This window comes from Chelonia mydas, chromosome 12 (assembly GCF_015237465.2).
Source record: "Chelonia mydas isolate rCheMyd1 chromosome 12, rCheMyd1.pri.v2, whole genome shotgun sequence".
Lineage (NCBI taxonomy): Eukaryota > Metazoa > Chordata > Testudines > Cheloniidae > Chelonia > Chelonia mydas.
The window spans coordinates 37,078,866-37,093,048 of record NC_051252.2 but is presented as its reverse complement, the minus strand read 5'-3'; the positions used below and the strand labels follow the sequence as shown (position 1 = coordinate 37,093,048).

The 14,183-nt window shown below is 38.3% G+C and overlaps 1 protein-coding gene across 28 annotated transcripts in view; it reads right to left on the bottom strand.

Moving 5' to 3' along the window:
- Positions 1–14,183, bottom strand: part of LOC102936124 (BTG3 associated nuclear protein) — a 420,839-nt gene that overhangs the window by 317,994 nt on the left and 88,662 nt on the right. For all 28 annotated transcript variants that reach the window (XM_037877649.2, XM_037877637.2, XM_043526268.1 and 25 more), the window contains one exon: positions 13,552–13,727. In XM_037877649.2, coding sequence (XP_037733577.1) covers positions 13,552–13,727 — 176 coding nt within the window. The remainder of the gene's footprint in view (positions 1–13,551; positions 13,728–14,183) is intronic.

Below are 14,183 nucleotides of genomic sequence, written 5' to 3'. Positions count from 1 at the left end.
TTTCTCAAGATTAAACATGCCCCATTTTCTTAATCTTTTCTCATACATCAGGTTTTCTAAACCTTTTATCACTTTTATTGAATTTCATCTTGTTTATTTCAGAACAATTCTCCAATTTGTCAAAGTCATTTTGAATTCTAATCCCATCCTCCAAGGTGCTTGCAATCCCTCCCAGTTTGGTGTCATCTGCAACTTTTAAAAGCATACTCTCCACTCCATTATCCAAGTCATAAATGAAAATATTGAATAGTACTGGACCAAAGACAGACCTTTGCACAGACCCCTGCCCTATACATCCTCCCAGCTTGACAGAGAACCATTGAGAACTACTCTTTCAGTATGGTTTTTCAACTAATTGTGCACCCACATTAAGGTAATTTCATCTAGATCACATTTCCCTAGTTTGCTTATGTGAATGTCGTGTGGCACTGTGTCAAAGGCCCTACCAAAATCAAGATGTATCTTGTCTACTACTTCCTCCTCTCACCCCGAAATCACTAGACCTTTAACCCAGTCAAAAAGGAAATTAGGCTGATTTAGCATAATTTGTTTTTGACAAATTCATGATGGATATTCTTCATAACTGTAGTATCTTCTATGTGCTTACAAATAGATTGACTAATAATTTGTTTCAGTATCTGTCCCAGATTGAGGTGTCAATAGAGGAGGTTTTGGAAAAAATAGATAAATTAAACAGTAATAAGTCACCAGGACCAGATGGTATTCCCCCAGTAGTTCTGAAGGAACTCAAATCTGAAACTGCAGTACTAACAGTGGTATGTAATCTATCACTTAAATCAGCTTCTGTACCAGATGACCAGAGAGTAGCTAATGTGATGCCAATTTTTAAAAAAGGCCCCAGAGGTGATACTGACAGTTACAGGTCAGTAAACTTAATCTCAGTACCAGGCAAATAGGTTGAAACTATAGTAAAGAACAGAATTATCAGACACATAGATAACAACACTATTTGTTGGCTAAGAGTCAGCTCGACCTTTGTAAAGGGAACTCATGCCTCACCAAACTATTACAATTCTTTGAGGGAGGTCAACAAACATGGGGACAAGGGTAATCCAGTGTATATAGCATACTTGGGACTTTCAGAAAGCCTTTGACAAGGTCTTTCACCAAAGGCTCTTAAACAAAGTAAGCAGCCATGGGACAAAAGGGAAGGTCCTCTCACATATCAGTAACTAGTTAAAAGACATGAAACAAAGTCTAGGAATAAACGGTCGGTTTTCAGAATGGAGAGAGGTAAATTGTAGTGTCCCCCAGGGACCTGTACTGGGACCAATGCTGTTCAACATATTAATAAATTATCTGGAAAAACAGGTGAAAAGTGAGGTGGCTAAGTTTGCAGATAATAAAAAATTACTCAAGATCGTTATGTCCAAAGCAGACTGTGAAGAGTCATAAAGAGATCTCACAAAACTGGGTGACTGGGCAACAAAATGGTAGATGAAATTATAAATGCAAAGTAATGCATATTGGAAAACAATCCCAACTATACATCCAAAACGATGGCTGTTACCACTCAAGAACGAGCTCTTGGCGTCATTGTGGACAGTTCTCTGGAAACATCCATTCGATGTGCAGCAGCAGTCAAAAAAAGCTAACAATGTGAGGAATCATCAGGAAAGGGATAGATAAAAAGACAGAAAATATCATATTGCCTCTATATAAATCCATGGTACGCCCAAACCTTGAATCCTGCATGTAGTTCTGGTCACTCCATCTCAAAAAAGATATATTAGAAATGGAAAAATTACAAAGAAGGGTTTTGCTTAGAGGGATTCTCTATGTTTTGAATCTGATTACCCTGTAAGGTATTTACCATCCTGATTTTACAGAGGGGATTCTTTTACCTTTTCTTTAATTAAAACTCTTCTTTTAAGAACCTGATTGTTTTTTCATTGTTCTTAAGATCCAAGGGTTTGGGTCTGTGTTCACCTGTACAAATTGGTGAGGATTTTTATCAAGCCTTCCCCAGGAAAGGTGGTGTAGGGCTTGGGGGGATATTTTGGGGGAAGATGTCTCCAAGTGGTCTCTTTCCCTGTTCTTTGTTTAACACGCTTGGTGGTGGCAGCATAGGGTTCAAGGACAAGGCAAAGTTTGTACCTTGGGGAAGTTTTTAACCTATGCTGGTAAGAATAATCTCAGGAGGTCTTTCATGCAGGTCCTCACATCTGTACCCTAGAGCTCAGAGTGGGGAAAGAACCTTGACACTTGTGCTATTCTTTTGTACTCTTCTTTAGCAATTCATCCATGTTTCCACTTTTTGTACGATTCCTTTTGGATATTCAGGTCATTAAAGAGCTCCTGATGAGGCAATATTGGGCTCTTAGTATTCTTCCTATATTTCCTTCACATCAGGTAATCTGAGGTTGTGCCTTTAATATTGTCTCCTTCAGAAACTGCCTTTGCTTTTATTAAAAATAACCCAAAAAATTTTTCCTGACTTTTTCAATTTGCCAAAAACTCTGAAAATCTTCAGTTTTGGTTCAACCCAAACCAATTTTTTTCTGATTATTCAGAACTGTCAGCAAGTCAAAAATATCAGTTATTCACAGATCTGTAGTCAAGATACACAAACTCAGAAGGAGGAAATGTAACTTATTCCATGCTTTGGGGACCTTTCCAGAAGATAGCCTAGATAAATGAGTCTTCCCTTAACCCCCCGCCACCCCAACACCCTCCCAAAATATAACAGACACACATCCATTCCTACCTAATAGAAGCTAAAAGGCCCTGGGTGTGGGTAAATGCACTATATACCTAAACATATATATTGCTGGAATTTCTACGCACAACCAGGCCGTAAGTAGCAGTTGGTGAGGGTCTCTGACCCATCGTTAGAAGATAAACGGGAACACTGTAAAGTGGGTGCCGGAATCTTAAATGAGAATTTTCAGAACAATTAATTTGTTTTTTTTTTATAAACTTTAACTAAAAGTAGTTCTCAGACAAAAAAGCTGCAACAGTCAAACAAAGATTGAGAATATGCTGCCCACCAAAACAACTTTAAGAAAATGTTAATGTGACAATAATATTGGACTGCTAAACAAAACAGAGAACAAAGGCACATTATCTATCACTAGTGTCAACCTAAAATCTCTCCCGCCTAACCATTCATCTTTAAAAAACAAAACAAAATGCACTTTAAAAAATCTGCACTGTCAAAAAAAGTTACTTTTAATTAAGAACAATGAAAAGAAAAAGATCTCTATGTACAGACTTAAACTCAGGTTTCCTTTAAAGTAAGAAAAATGTACAGTGCCTGATGAGAAAGTGGGGGGGGGGGGGGGGGGAAGAGTTGGTTTTCATGAACGTTAACTCGGTTTTAATCCACCAAAACTTTTGAGAAGACCAGTCTCTATTCAAATTGATAAATGCTGGCGTGGCAAAATGTTTTGTTTAATACTTGACAGATCATGCTATAACTCATAAGAATGTTTTTTTAAGTAAGCATTTGTGCTGAAACAAAAATGTCTATATATTCAGAGAATGACTGTTATCCAAAAGACTTCTGAAGCAGATGGGAACAGTGTGCACATGGAAACATTCGGGTAACTCAACAAATATCTAAAAGCCATACTTCAGAGGGAAAAAATGGATTTATAAGAACATTTAATGCTACTTTTGACAAATATTCAACCTATCACCTTGTCACTCGTATGAAAACACTTCACTGCAGATGGACACTCCATTGATGTGCTTCCACCACAAGATATAATCTTCATATTTATGACCTTGAGAACTAGAAATGCATATAGCAAAAGACTAAAACAGTTCATTTTTCTCATCATAACTGTAAAGTAAATCGAAACAGTCACAACAGAGCCAGCAGTTTAGCCGATTCTAGTCCAATGATTCCTCCAAATACTGCTCTGTGTTACCCTGAGCACACATTCAACAACGAAAGGGTAACAACGAACTCTGTCATGGATCTAAAGAGTGTTTAACATACATCTTTCAGTCTATAGGTAACATTTTCAGAAGCAGCTAATTGATTTTAGGAACCTAAATTCCATTTTCAGAAGTGACTTTAGGCACTCAGGAGCCTTAGTCCCATTAACTGTCAATGAAACATAAGCTCTTAAGTGCCTAACTCTGTTTTGAAAATGAGATTTAGGTTCAAGTCACTTCAGCATTTCTGGAAGTTTTAACCTATATCATCTAGAAAGACTTCAATCTATTTTAACCAGAGTGGGACTTTCATTAAAATGTATGTACAATTTTACAGAAAAATTACGTAAAGAATAAGAAAATACCATACAGAAAAAGAGTTTATATTTCAGTTCCCCTCTCACGTCTATATCAACTACAAATATTAATTCATCAAACATTATGAAACATTTTAATTTCTTTTTTAAAAGTCTATAAATTAAACTAGATGCAATCAAAAAAAGCTTTAGTTGAGTTCACTTGACACAGAGCTCCCCCTGGAGTGTAAAATAATATATAAAAAGATTGTAAAAGATTTAACCTCAGAAGGCAGGATAAAAGACAGGCAGCTTTCAATCACATGTTTTTGGTATTCCACTGGAGATTTTGCTATGATTTTTGGCATTTATTCAAATGGAGTAATTGCTGATATTATTTATTTTGTCTTCCTAAAGATACATGTAATCAATGCTTTAAAATTTGCATAACTTTCGTTTCTTGTTTTCACTGATATATTAGGGCTTGTCTACATAGCGACACTCAGGAAAATTAATCCAAATGAATTAAAAATGAGAATTTAATGTGGATCAATTAAACTGTCCCTTATGTGGACACACTCATTTAGAATTCAGTTTAAAAAGCTTAATTTGCTTTGGAAGAGATTGATTAAATATTGGGGAAAAAACTATATTCTGTTCAGATAAACCATGTCAGCTAAATCTAGCTGGCCCCTCAGTTTCTGATAAAGGTAGTGAGTTAATTGGGGATTTTTATTCAAAATAATAACCAAGACAAGAGAAGACACAGACACAACTCAAAATATATCTTAAAAAAGAACATATGGATGATAAACTTTAAAAAGTAGATGTTGTACCCTCATTAAAGTCTTGAGAAGTTTGAATTACTGGTACACATATTCAACAAGTCTCATCTTTAAGAAAAAAAATATTACTAGCAGCTTTAAAGATCTGATACTTGTAACTACAGTAGATGTTCTGGTTGATGCACTATATATGTTTGTTCAAAAACCTTTCTGGCCTTTTCAGAAGTACTGAAAAGGAAATTCGGATTATCCAAGTTTCTCATTTCTCCTAGGCATAGATGGTAGGTGTTGCATCTCACCATTGCTTCTCAATTCAGCAATAATTCCTTTGACCTCTACTATAATTTTAAAGGTGCTTGCACAAAAGTCTGGAGACATATTGACGGAGTACTTCCTCATGCTAAGACTGCTTTTTTCTTCAGCTTAAAATCTCTCTCCCTTTCAATGGTATGAATAAAAAGTTAGTAGCTATACTGCCACTCAATCAATGGCAAGGACTCAGAGAAGCACTTCAATAATATAAGCCTGTTTCATCGGTGTGCTATTGAACCAACAAATGCTATCTTTCAGTCTAGCAGTGACAGCATTCCAGTCGGGGGAATCAGTCATCAATGCCAACTAAATTACTGTGCAGCTATAAGTGTAAATGATTCAAGGAGGTTTTTAAACCTTTTTTGTTAACTATGTGTACATTTGATGTTCATGGAAGCAAAAAGATCAATGGCACTGGCTAGCATAAGCAGTTTCTGTGCATCTTCCACACACAACCCAAGGTGTGAGCCTAACCCCTCATCAGCACTGCCACAGTTGCTATTCCAAACTAAAGCCCTTCTACTTGGAGACTATTAGTGGTGCCAAACTGAATGGGGGATTTTCTGATGTGGACTAAAGTGAGCACAAACTTATTTTCACTTAGGAATTAAATGAAGGCTTAAACCCAAAACTCCAGAAATAGAAGGCCCAAAGCAAAGCACCATTTTTAAGTTGATTCACCACCCATATTTAATCACTTAGCAAATCAGCAGCATTTATTTTTACAATATTATTTCTGGAAGAGGCAGTCTCTTCAAAGGAGATACTCTGGAACAAAAGTTTCCAACTTGCATCAACATTACTTGATCACCCATCCTCAGACACGTGGTTTTTAATCTAAAATGCTACGCCATGTCCTTGTACTCTTCACACAACCAGTCCTCACACACCACGCTTCTCTGATCTCCCAAGAGATAAACTCAGGCTGTAACTAAGATATTATATACCGTACAAGACACACTCTTTATTAAGCCTACACTCAAAATGACAATAGGCTAATCTTTGCTGACAGTATTATTAATAGCTGAGGGGTAAAATATGAGTTCAGTATAAAGAATGTTATTTCTTAGTGGACTAATTAAGGATGCACCTGCTATTTTCTATGCCAAAAAATATGGGATTAATGTAAGAACATGAGAAAGTAGTGGTTATTATTTAAAATAAGCCTTTCAGCCTGTTTAAAGTGGACTCACACTGGGAATTTCTTGACCGATATTGTTCTCCAAAAAACACATGTTGTTGAGCTTTATCTTCAATACAGCATAATTACTTCATATGCGCCAGTTTTATTACTACAGTCCCATTTGTATTTCACTAAGTTGTCTGTATTTCCACTGTGAGCCCCATTTTAAGGGGTGTTCATTGCCCATTTTAGGGGTGAAATTTAACAAATACAAATTAAAAGCATGTCACTTTCAGATGCTTTTTTCATATAAATTACTGCTAAATTTTTAAAACTGAAATTCTGCAGGCAATAATTTGAATTTATACTATGGGTAAATACCTTAGGTTTTTATGAGTTTTTTTAAAGCAGACTGTTTTATTAAGAAACAAAGAATATCCTTTACTGCACATACAAAACTATTTTGAATCACTATTAATAAAAACAAGCTACAAAATTCCCATGATTTGGAGCTTCTTGAATCTGGGGGTTTGATTCAGTGTACCTCTAGTAATAACTGGATTGTTCAGATATGGAGCACAAACTGTGTTGCTAAGACTGAGAAAGACTATTGGGTAGGGGAAAATGGCCTTTGTAAACAGCGAACAAACACCTAAATATGTGGTTATCCAATACTATGAACCTGATTCTTCAAGGTACTAAGTTCCCTTACCTCTGAGGAGGCATTCAGCACCTTACAGCATCCGGTCCATAGTGCCGAGTCTCTAGGTATAGTGACTTGAAATCATTTCCAGGTTAGTTTATGAAGCATCACAAGCTACAAGGAATGAGGCACAGTAACATCCCCCAGATAGGATTATCGTGTGATGTATCTTGAAAGCCTGTGGTATGTCTTGACATAATTTTGGCCTTATCCACACTGTCACAACATAAATTACCATATTCAAAGCCAGTTGTGGCCAAACTATGTTTAACATGGTTTATTCTTGCCTCTGTGGGTAGAAAAAAAACATGTTACAATCATATTGGAAAACTATGTTTTAGTCTAGTAATCTACAAGAGCTAAAGCATGGCTCTTCAACATGGTTATAACATGGTTTTTGTACATACTGACATGTAATATAAATGTTATCATATGGGTGCTGTTCCTGCAAAGGCATCTAAACGGGCAATGACAGACCCTTATAACTGTGCAGGTCCACAAGGATCAGTCCACGTGGATCCCTCTACAGGACTGGAACTATCCTTTGACAGAAACCATAACACTTCACAAACCTGTTTAAACATGGTTATTTTTGTAAAGTAGACAGGACTAGATAATTTTTGTTGCCACTAGATAGGCTTACTTGTTCTGTGCCATTCTGGCCTCTCAAGAAATAATACAAATTTTTATGATCATTCAAGATTCCTCTGAACAACTTTAGCCATTCAAAATTCTGCTCTTTGCAGAATATAAGAGTAAACTGCAACTTTTGGCTTTTATCACTAAAGAAAATTAATCTGTAAGACAGACCTATCATTCTGCAAAACTTTTCTTATTAATCATTTAATTTCTGTGACATATGGTAAACTCGTTTCCTTAGTATTCTCTACAGCTGAGCAAAGCTTTCTCTAATCTTGGAGTGAAGGAGGGGCAGAGGGGGAATTGCTAATCCATTTCTCAAAGCATTCATAAATCTCAGAGAGATTTTTAAGGGATGATTCTACCAAAGGTCCAAAGTAAATCGGATGTGCCACATTAATGAATTAGCTGTTTCACCTACATTTACATATACAACAATCACATAAAAGGCCAACGTCTGTCTCTGTACAAACCTATGCCAAACAAGCATGACAAAGAGGGCAGATTACAACAAATATTTTTCATAAAGTATTAGAAACTTCGTCCCTGCAACAAATAACTGACACAGAGCTGTATGAAATTTTAACAAATAAACTATTTGGTCTGTATTTTGCTGATAAAAATGTGGTAGTTCCAAAAGATGAATTTTGCCATTCCAAAGGAGCAGAGGATTAAAGGACTGGTTTTTGCAAGGTGCTGAGCAACATCAGCCTCTCCTGTAGATAGATTCCCTTGCAGGAAAAAGCCCTAAACCCAGGAAAATTAAATCCATCTTGAAAGCCTGAGTAGTTGTCAAATCAGCACAATTTCAGTAAAACGTGAGATTACTGAAATTTAAATTGCAGGGGGTCTCTCTTCCCAGAAAGTGCAGTCTTTGCAACATTTTACTGCCACCTGACAAGAGTTTAGGAAAGAGTTACTAAATACTTTTTTGCTGTTATAAGTATTTAACTATATATGCATTACAATGTCACAAACTGTCTTTTCTGACAACAGTGTGCATGCATGTCAAAATTCTCATCTCAGAAACTAGTCAGACTTACATTAGACTTTTGCAAAGGCCATCTTCAGGAGAAAACAAACACATAAACATGACATTAATCTTAAGTAATATAAATAAATATTTATTTTATTTTTAATTTCAATTTCTGTTTTAAAAAATAAAAAAAGTTTAGCACATCCTCTAGGGCCTTTGACAATATTTAAAAATACAATTGTTATAATTTACTGTTCTACCAATTGCACCTAACTCATCCTAACAAATTACAGACAGGTAAAAAAATAAGAGCAAGAAATCCCCTTGCTCATCATCCTACGCCCGCTCTCTGGAAGCTAGGGAAAATACAAAGAGTTTGCAGCATACTCTACTGGTCAACATACTCAGACAAAAGTAGATGGAGGAGTTGAAAATGAGTTCCAAAGTCAAGGCACATGTCTACACTGCAGCTGGGAGCAAGCCCCCAGCCCAGGAAGAGAGACCCATCTCAGCAGGGCTCATGCTAGCATGCTAAAAGCTGGGTGGACACAGCAGCACCAACAGAAGCTGATCTAGCCACTGGAGCTCAAGCTCACTCTACTCCCTGTGTCCGATACCAGGTGGCTATCCCAAGCCTCTGCTGGTGCCGCAACATCCACACAGCTATCTTTAGCATGCTAGCTTGAGTCCCCCAGCTCCAGTGGAGGTATATACAAAGGGGCCCTCATTAAGAATACCATGTCTGCAGCTCCCATCTTTTATACCGAAGGAACTCCAAATTTAACATCTTTGCAGGCCACAAATGTGGCATGGAGGAGAGTAGTAGGCAGATCCTGTGCCATTCAGGGCTTTCTATGTCAAAACCAGGACCTTAAACTCCACCCAGAAACCAAATGGCAGCCAATGCAGATCATGGAGCACTGGTGTAAAATGCTCACTCTAACATATGCTGCTTAGAGCAAATGAGCTGCCAAATTCTGCACCAGCTTTAGTTTCTGGATGTATTTAAGATGTAGCCCCACGTGCAACATACTGCACTAATCTAATCTCAAAATGACAAAGGCACGTCTGACAGTCGCAAGGTCCATTTGAACAGTCACAACCCTCCTAGGCATTGGTAAATGGACAATGCACTCCTAGCCGTTGCTCCTACCAAATCATCTAGCAGCAGCCAGTGATCTAATCAGAATTCCACATTGTGAAAACAAACAATAAAACAGCAATCAGAAGGCCAAATGCCATCAGTGCCACATCTTCCAGTTGCTTCCCCCAGCTAACCAATATAAACCTCAGTCTTATCTGACTGAGCCTCCTTCTCAATGGCTTTTTCCAGCGAGAAAGAACACAGGTGTCCAGAACGTGGACTGTAAAACTGAAGTACACCCAACACACCTATACCGGAAACCTACCGATCGCTATGCCTACCTACATGCCTCCAGCTTTCATCCAGACCACACCACACGATCCATTGTCTACAGCCAAGCTCTTCGATACAACCGCATTTGCTCCAACCCCTCAGACAGAGACAAACACCTACAAGATCTCTATCAAGCGTTCTTACAACTACAATACCCACCTGCTAAAGTGAAGAAACAGATTGACAGAGCCAGAAGAATACTCAGAAGTGACCTACTACAGGACAGACCCAACAAAGAAAATAACAGAACGCCACTAGCCGTCACCTTCAGCCCCCAACTAAAACCTCTCCAACGCATCATCAAAGATCTCCAACCTATCCTGAAGGACGACCCAACACTCTCACAGATCTTGGGAGACAGGCCAGTCCTTGCTTACAGACAGCCCCCCAACCTGAAGCAAATACTCACCAGCAACCACACACCACACAACAGAACCACTAACCCAGGAACCTATCCTTGCAACAAAGCCCGTTGCCAACTGTGTCCACATATCTATTCAGGGGACACCATCATAGGGCCTAATCACATCAGCCACACTATCAGAGGCTCGTTCACCTGCGCATCTACCAATGTGATATATGCCATCATGTGCCAGCAATGCCCCTCTGCCATGTACATTGGTCAAACTGGACAGTCTCTACGTAAAAGAATAAATGGACACAAATCAGACGTCAAGAATTATAACATTCAAAAACCAGTCGGAGAACACTTCAATCTCTTTGGCCACTCGATTACAGACCTAAAGGTGGCAATTCTTCAACAAAAAAACTTCAAAAACAGACTCCAACAAGAGACTGCTGAATTGGAATTAATTTGCAAACTGGATACAATTAACTTAGGCTTGAATAAAGACTGGGAGTGGATGGGTCATTACACAAAGTAAAACTATTTCCCCATGTTTATTTCCCCCCCTCCCCCCCGCGACTGTTCCTCAGATGTTCTTGTCAACTGCTGGAAATGGCCCACCTTGATTATCACTACAAAAGGTTCGCCCCTCCCCGCCCCCCCCCCCCCCCCGGTAATAGCTCACCTTAAGTGATCACTCTCATTACAGTGTGCATGGTAACACCCATTGTTTCATGTTCTCTATGTATATAAATGTCCCCACTGTATTTTCCACTGAATGCATCCAATGAAGTGAGCTGTAGCTCACAAAAGCTTATGCTCAAATAAATTTGTTAGTCTCCAAGGTGCCACAAGTACTCCTTTTCTTTTTGCAGATACAGACTAACATGGCTGCTACTCTGAAACAACACATCTAGTATCTCAGAGAATGACACTGGCTGAAACTTGAGAACAGATGACTTGGCATTCATCCTGTAAGATATTCCCTCACCCTAACGAAGCAGTCAGCTCGGGACTAACTCCACATGATTTTATCCACAAAGTATGAACAAATGTCCTCACAATGGGAGCCAATAAGACATGAACATATGTGTCTGAGAGAAGAATTTGACTCTGTAGACACCAGAACAGTGAAACTCAATTTCTTCACATACATACCTACATACATAAATTGCCAAAAACATCAGCAATTGCACAAATAAGGTATTCCAAATCCCATTGCTACAGGACCTGATTTTTCAAATGGCAATGACAAAACTATCCTCATCCAGCCTATTTTGTAATGTGGGCACCTCAAAATTCGGATCTCCTGCCTTTCCCCCCAATACAGACTACTTTTTGGAAGCAGATTTTGTCACGGGAGGCATGTCAGAGGTTGGAAGAGTCAAGAAGCACTCCATGAGAAATAGTCTAAACATTATGCATTTATTTCTGGTAGTGACCATAACCTATGTATATATAAAAGATGTACAGTCCCTGCCCCAAATAGCATGGGCCAACATTTTCAAAAGTTGTTAGTCATTCTGAGAGCCTCAGGTTTTGGGTGCTCAGTGTAAGATACCTTAAAGGGACCTGTTTTTCAGAGGGTGGATGCTCAGCATTTTCTGAAAAATCAGGCATTAAGATATGATAAACTGAGTACCCAAATACTAATATATTGCCCTGTAGTGCATGAATATAACCACAAACTAACATATATGAAATAAATATAGGGAATGGTTCATTTATGAATTCAATAAAAGAAGAGCTAGCGGATAATTAACTTAATTAAAAGACTCTATAGTCTAAGGTTCAAATTACAGGCCTCTGTTTAAAAATTAGTGACATGATTAATCAAGCCAATTATAAAAAACCTATGATTTATTGTGATCTTTTTTTTTTTTTTTTAACTCACATGACACTTTTCACCTAAAACATGCGTCTTTCTAATTGTTTTATATTTTCAACATTTTTGTGGTTGCATAAAATATAGCAGCTAGCATTTACTTTGTATTTTAATACCCTAAGTACTTACAACATATAACACAGTGGTTCTCAAACTAGGGCTGCCGCTTGTCCAGGGAAAGCCCCTGGCGGGCCGGGCCGGTTTACCTGCCGCGTTCGCAGGTTCGGCTGATCGCGGTTCCCACTGGCCACGGTTCGCCACTCCAGGCCAATGGGGGCTGCAGGAAGGGCAGCCAGCACATCCCTCAGCCTGCACTGCTTCCCGCAGCCCCCATTGGCCTGGAGTGGCGAACCGTGGCCAGTGGAAGCCGCGATCGGCTGAACCTGCGGACGCGGCAGGTAAACAAACCAGCCCGGCCTGCCAGGGACTTTCCCTGAACAAGCGGCGGCCCTAGTTTGAGAACCACTGATATAACAGATTGTCTACAAAAGACACATTTCAAAGTGTTATATTCCACTGTCTTTGTTTTGCAGAGATTTTGGGTTGTGTAGAGGTTGTAGAAAACTGTGAAACTGTTGAGAGAACTACCCTAGAAACAATACATTTTTTATAGAAATTTCCTGTTAAAAAACTGTTTAGAGTTTCCAAAATAACTGTTTACTTTCAGAAGACTTTAGCATCAGTGGAATGGCATAATAAGTTACAGGAGGCAATGAACTGGTACATTTTGATGCTTCCCAGAGAATGCAATTATTTCCCAAATTCTCTATTTCAACTTTGAGATAGGACCAAAGTATTTGGTAATCATTTTGCAAAACTTTAAATTTAAAAACATTGAAATTAAGTGTTCTTATACTGCTAATACAACAGAGTCTGTTAAATCAAGGGCTGCGCTCTGGGGCATACCTATTAAGTATTACAAATACACTTAATTTGCTCTTCCGCCTAGAAAAATGAACAGCGAGTTAAAGGAAACTGGATTATTTTGGCTTGTTACTCAGTTTTTTCTGATGATTCCTATAGGATAGGCCACTTCAGCATTTTTTCCACAGTTCTTTAAGGATTGAACTGCTGACATGATCTCAAGAGCTTCTCATAGAATTTTAGCTCATTCCTCCACCCTGCTCATTTTGCTCAAATGGCCTTACAGTTTGATCACATACCTTCAGAGTTCAGTGTAATAAGAGTAACATTGTTCCCAATACTTTGGCTTCCTAACTGGCCACTGTTGGAAACTGAGTCACTGGCCTCAGACCCGCTCTCTCCATCTTCATTGTGGCTGTCGTCGTGCCCTGGCACCTTCACCACAATGGTGTTCTGTCTACGACCCGGAACAGCACTGAGAAAGAAAAGAAGAATTCACACTTTGGCAAAGCATGATTCTAGACTTAAAGAATGTAATATACTGTTACTAGTGCATTGAAAAATACTAACAACTTGATTTTTTACTGAGTATATGACTCTTCTCGTAAAAGCTAGTCTGTCTAGATTAAGAGCTACCTAGCTGAAAAGACTACAGTAGCAGAATAACCCTAAAACGGTTTGCATTCAGCAGGTGTTTGACATCAAGTAATGAAATACATACTATATTTTTGCAAATTAAGTTAACATAAAACCCAAAAATATTTTGATAGTAACAAAAATTAATACACAAGAGGCTACACAAGAATTTTGTTTCTTCTTCTTCTCCCTGTAGGACATTAAATAAAAATAAAGCCATTTGCCTCTGGTTCAGATGAAGGACAATCTATAGAAAACTGAATTGACTAATTTCCCTCCATTGCTTTTAGCTATT